This window comes from Nelumbo nucifera, chromosome 6 (assembly GCF_055504915.1).
Source record: "Nelumbo nucifera cultivar China Antique chromosome 6, China Antique-T2T, whole genome shotgun sequence".
NCBI lineage: Eukaryota > Viridiplantae > Streptophyta > Magnoliopsida > Proteales > Nelumbonaceae > Nelumbo > Nelumbo nucifera.
The window spans coordinates 31,136,868-31,141,867 of NC_142654.1; the positions used below are offsets into that span (position 1 = coordinate 31,136,868).

Below are 5,000 nucleotides of genomic sequence, written 5' to 3' on the forward strand. Positions count from 1 at the left end.
CATCGGCCTTATACTTGAGTTTGTAGACCCATTTGGAACCTATGGATCTTTTACCTGGTGGAAGATCAACAATAGACCAAGTGTGGTTGTGCTCCGAAATGACAATTTCATCTTGCATGGCCTGACACCAGTTTGGGTCTCGTGATGCTTCAAAGTAGGATTTTGTTTTTGTTGTCCCACAGATCTGACTTGCAAAAGGGCCAGTGGGTCCATGAAAAATGTAATCATGAAGATGAACTGATGGCTTTTTAACACGTTGGGGCTGTATGAGGACATGGGATTGAATAGTTGTGTGTTCATTGAGATTGGGCTCAGTATGAAGTGATCTAGTGGGTGATTCAATGACATTGAATTCAGTTACAACCTAGTTATTGGGTTGTGTCACCATATCAATCCCATCATCAAGTTGTGGTAATGGAACAACAATGTTGTTGGGCCGAGGCATTTCATCATTTTGGGTCTTAGGTGGGGTAGATAAGAAAGGAAATACATCTTCATAAAAGGTTACATCCCAAGATGTGAACACCTCCTTGGTGTTTAGGATGACATGATATCCCTTTTGAGCATTAGGATATCCAATGAATAAGCAATGATCAGTCCGAGCAACAAATTTATCACCTAAAAGTGGTCGGTGTTGGGCATAACATAAACACCCAAATGTACGAAAATGCCCATATGTAGGGGGTTTTCCAAAGAGCACTTCATATAGTGTTTTGTCTTGTAAAGGAGTAGAGGGAAGATAATTAATTGTGTAAGCAGTAGTAAACACAATTTGTAGGTAGGCACATGAAATCTGCATGGGTCCAGACATAAATTCTTTGCCATTATCTGAACGAACTGCCTTAATTTCTCCATTGGATTGTGTTCGAACCATGTGATAAAAGGATACAAGCAACTGATAAGTCTCAAATTTGTTTTTCGTGAGATAAATCCAAGTATAATGACTGAAGTCATCTACAATGGTCAAGAAATATCTTGCACCGGATAGAGACAGAACATGATATGCACCCCAAATATCACAATGGATGAGGGCAAAAGGAGTAGTTGCCCGAAATGAGCTAAGTGGGAATGGATTGCGGCAATGCTTATCACGTTCACATGCGTCACATGCATGCTTTATTGGAGTCGAAAAACCATCACCAAGACTAAGAGATAGCTGTTGTAGAGAGGCGTGGCCTAATTTATTATGCCACAGTTGATAAGAACCATTAGCTCTGGATGTGAGAGCAAAGGATGGCGAATGGGGATGAAGACAATAAATGCTGTCACAGAGCATTCCCCAAGCAATCTGAGTGTGAGATGCTTGGTCCTGAATAATACAACCAATACTGGAGAAAACCATAGATCAATGCAGTTGGCTTGTGAGTTTACTTATTGATAAAAGATTGTGACGAAATTGGGGAACATATAAGACATTGGTAATGAATAAACTAGGTGCAACATTGGTTGATCGTTTGTGAGTTGCAAATAGGACAGAGCCATCTAGTAAATGAACCAAGGGCTCAAGAGGCAATGATTCAAGATGCATAAGCAAATTTATATAATTGGAGGTCATATGTTCAGATGCTCCACTATCCACTATCCAACAAACAGAAGTAGATACGGAGGTAGTGGTCTTACCAGTCATATTGACACTAGCTTCTTGAGAAGCTTCAGTGTTTAGGAGGCATAGGAGTTGGAAATATTGTTCTAATGTAAGACCAACAATGGGGGGTCCAAGTGGATCTGATTGAACACAAGCAGTAGTGGAATTGGGCCTTGTGTTTTTGTTAGTATGATTGCTCTTGCCTTTCTCCCATCCTTCAAGGTAGCCAATGAGATCATAACGGTGATCTTTGGTGTGGCCTTGCCATTTATAGTGGTTGCATTTGTACTTGGGATGAGAATTTCCATTGCGAGGACAACTGTTACCAAACTTTGAGATAGAGGTGTGAAACGCTTCAACATCTGGTATTGAGATGCTCTTTTGACTAACCATGGCTTGGTGTTTCTCTTCTTGAATCATGAATGCATAGGCACAGTTAACGCTCAGAGGTGGGTCAGTTGCTAAAATATTGGAGCGAACACTATTGAAAGTTTCATTTAAACCCATCAAGAACTGGTGTAATTTGTTCCTCTCGTGTTTAGAATGCATCTCCTTTGTTGCACCACATGAACAATTAGGAATGGAAGAAAGATTTGTTAATTCATCCTAGATGCCTTTGAATCTGGTGAAATATGAGGCTACAGATAGATCACCTTGATGAAGTGGAGAAAGGTCCCATTTCAATTGATAGACTCGAGGAGCATTGCCTTGGGAGAATTGTTCTTCAAGATCACACCAAATTTCTTGGGTAGAGTCTGCATAAGCTACACTTTCATGTAGCTCACGGACAAGGGAGTTAAAAATCCAGGACACAACCAAAGAATTGCATTTCATCCATGATCGTTCTTCAATAGAACATGGAACTAGTCATTGAACAAAGCCATCAACAAACCCATACTTGGTTTTAGCTCTCAAGGCATTTTGCATAGCTCATTTCCAGGTGAAATAGTTGTATCCTGTAAGGGGACATGACACCAATACAGTTCCTGGATTGTCTAAAGAATGAAGAAAGTATGGTAAAGATGGATCTTGGTTTGACATGACAGAATACAAAAAATATGGTGGTGAAGCTAGATCTTGCTCTATTCTTGGGTTCTTGAACAGGGATCAAGAAACCAGAAATCTATTCTTTTGTTCAAGAATAGATTTTATATAATAAAATCTTGGGTTCTTGCTCTTTCAAGCTCGCGGGCTCGGGCTTTCTCTAAAAAGCTCGGCCCAAGCCCGAGCCCACGCCCTACTTGATAATGTATTATATTAATAAAAATATATTTTATATAATAAAAAGCATATATATAATATATTTTTCTTCTCTTTTTCAAATAATGAGACTTTTCATTAATTTTTAGGTCTTGAGGTCTTTTAGTATAAATAAAACAGCTTTTAATTGAATTTAAAAGGAAAAAAATCTTTTTTTCCAAATTTCTAGTTGGGCTCAGGTTTGGGCCTAGCTTCGGGCTTTATATCAAGGCCAGACTCGGCTCAAGACCTAGGCCCGATGGTTGGGCTGAGCTCGGGCTTGAGCCTGAACATATTCTGTTAATGTAGAGGCAAAGCCCAGCCCGGCCTGGCTCATGAACAAGTCTATTCAAAAACCAAAAAAAAAGAAAGAGGAAACTAGAACAAAGGATCAGTGATCTGGAAATGAGAAAAAATAGGTTGGAGAGAAACAATGATCGACGCACCAACGGAAGCGCACCTCATCATGGCTCTAATACCATGATAAATGAAGCCGAGATGGGAAAGAAAGAATGAATTGTATTTTCTTATTAGACTTGACATCTATTTATAGATACAAAGTTTGACGTCCATGTCAGCAAGGTCGGTTATAACCAACACAAGTCATAAACACATGTATTAGTTTACACTTTGTGATCATTAGGCAATAGAGACATGTGAATATCTCTTTTTCAACAGTCATTATGCTTGATCCATTTGGATTCATGGCCAGATTGGTATAAACCCAGATGCAACTCATAATACAATGTTGCACAAAATCTTTGAAGATTGGAGAAAGGAAAAGCTTATTGGCGTGAGCTGTAAAACTAGGGGATATCCCTTGAATTCAGGGATAACTCTCAGCCTAAGTTGTATGTAACTAGGAGAGGTAGAACCAGAATCTATGTATAATTAGGAGATGCTTGTATATATATTTCTGAACCCCTGCAAAGGAAGAATAATAAAAAAAGAAGAGAGGAACAGTTTCTCATTCTACTCGAGTTATCATAGTATCAGAGCATACCGATCCATGATAAACTCGATGATATGATCGCCGCAAAATCTTGGTCGCTGACAGAGGCTCCATCCTCTGCTATTACCGCTGCAAATCCCTATCATTGCGAAATCTTGGTCATCGAAGGTGATCGCTGCTATCCCCGCTGCAGGTCGTGATCGCTGTGAAAACTCAGTCGCAGGGAGGTGACCACTGCTATCACCGCCGCAGGTTCTGATCGCTGCGAAAACTTGGTCGCCGGGAGGTGACCACTGCTACCACCGCCGCAGGTCGTGATCGCTACGAAAACTCGGTTGCCAGGAGGCGACCACTGCTATCTCCACTGCAGGTCGTGATCGCTGCAAGAACTCGGTCGCCGGGAGGTTGTTCTTCCATATCGTTTTCTCCACCTAGCGATCGAGACAATCAAGGAAAATTTTTTCTCACTGGGAGGAAAGCGAAGAAGCTTCCTAGTTTCGAAGATTGTTCCAGAGCATTCGTTGACAAAAAAAAAACATTGAGGATTCCTTTGCTCTCTGCTTCTTCTTCTTGAGGTTCAATCAAAGTTCTCAATCCGTCAACCGAGATCTCCTGTTATTGATTTTTTGTGGATACCAAGAGGGGACCACCGCTATCACCGCTGCAAATCCTGGTCGCCGCGAATCTTAGTCACCGGGAGGTGACCGCTGCCGTTACCGCTGCAAGTCCGGTGGTGGCTCTATCCACTGCCATTACCGCTGCAACTCCGGCAGTGGATCTATCCAGAACTATCAACCTCACCGCGAACCCCGGGTGGTTGGCTACTATTACTGTCATCGCAAGACCGACAGGTGCTCTGCTGCAATCTCGCTGCCCCATCGTGGTCGACGGTGCTACTACCGCTACAACCCGCTAATAATCATGTCTAATTCGGAAACCTCAGATCCGTTTGGAGAACAACGACCTAATCCTACTCTCACTGAATTGACCACCAGAATGACTGAACTCCTGCACAGACCGATCTCAACTACAAAAACCTCTGCTGCTCAGATCGGTATCAAGTTGGATGGCACCAACTATGCCCTTTGGTCCCAAGTTGTTGAGATGTATATATCTGGCAGAGACAAACTGGGATATATTAATGGAGAACTTCCTCAGCCTCCACAAACTGACCCAACCTTTCGAAGGTGGCGCACCGACAACGCTATTGTCAAAGGTTGGTTA

The 5,000-nt window shown here is 41.8% G+C and overlaps 1 protein-coding gene across 1 annotated transcript; it reads right to left on the minus strand.

Moving 5' to 3' along the window:
- Positions 1-364: 364 nt before the first annotated feature.
- LOC104598693 (uncharacterized) lies at positions 365-4,655 on the minus strand. The gene is made up of 3 exons (XM_010260874.1): positions 4,494-4,655; positions 1,592-2,137; positions 365-1,309 (listed from the first exon to the last, which is right to left on the minus strand). Exons 1-3 carry the CDS (start codon positions 4,653-4,655, stop codon positions 365-367), a joined length of 1,653 nt encoding a protein of 550 aa, XP_010259176.1.
- Positions 4,656-5,000: the final 345 nt, after the last annotated feature.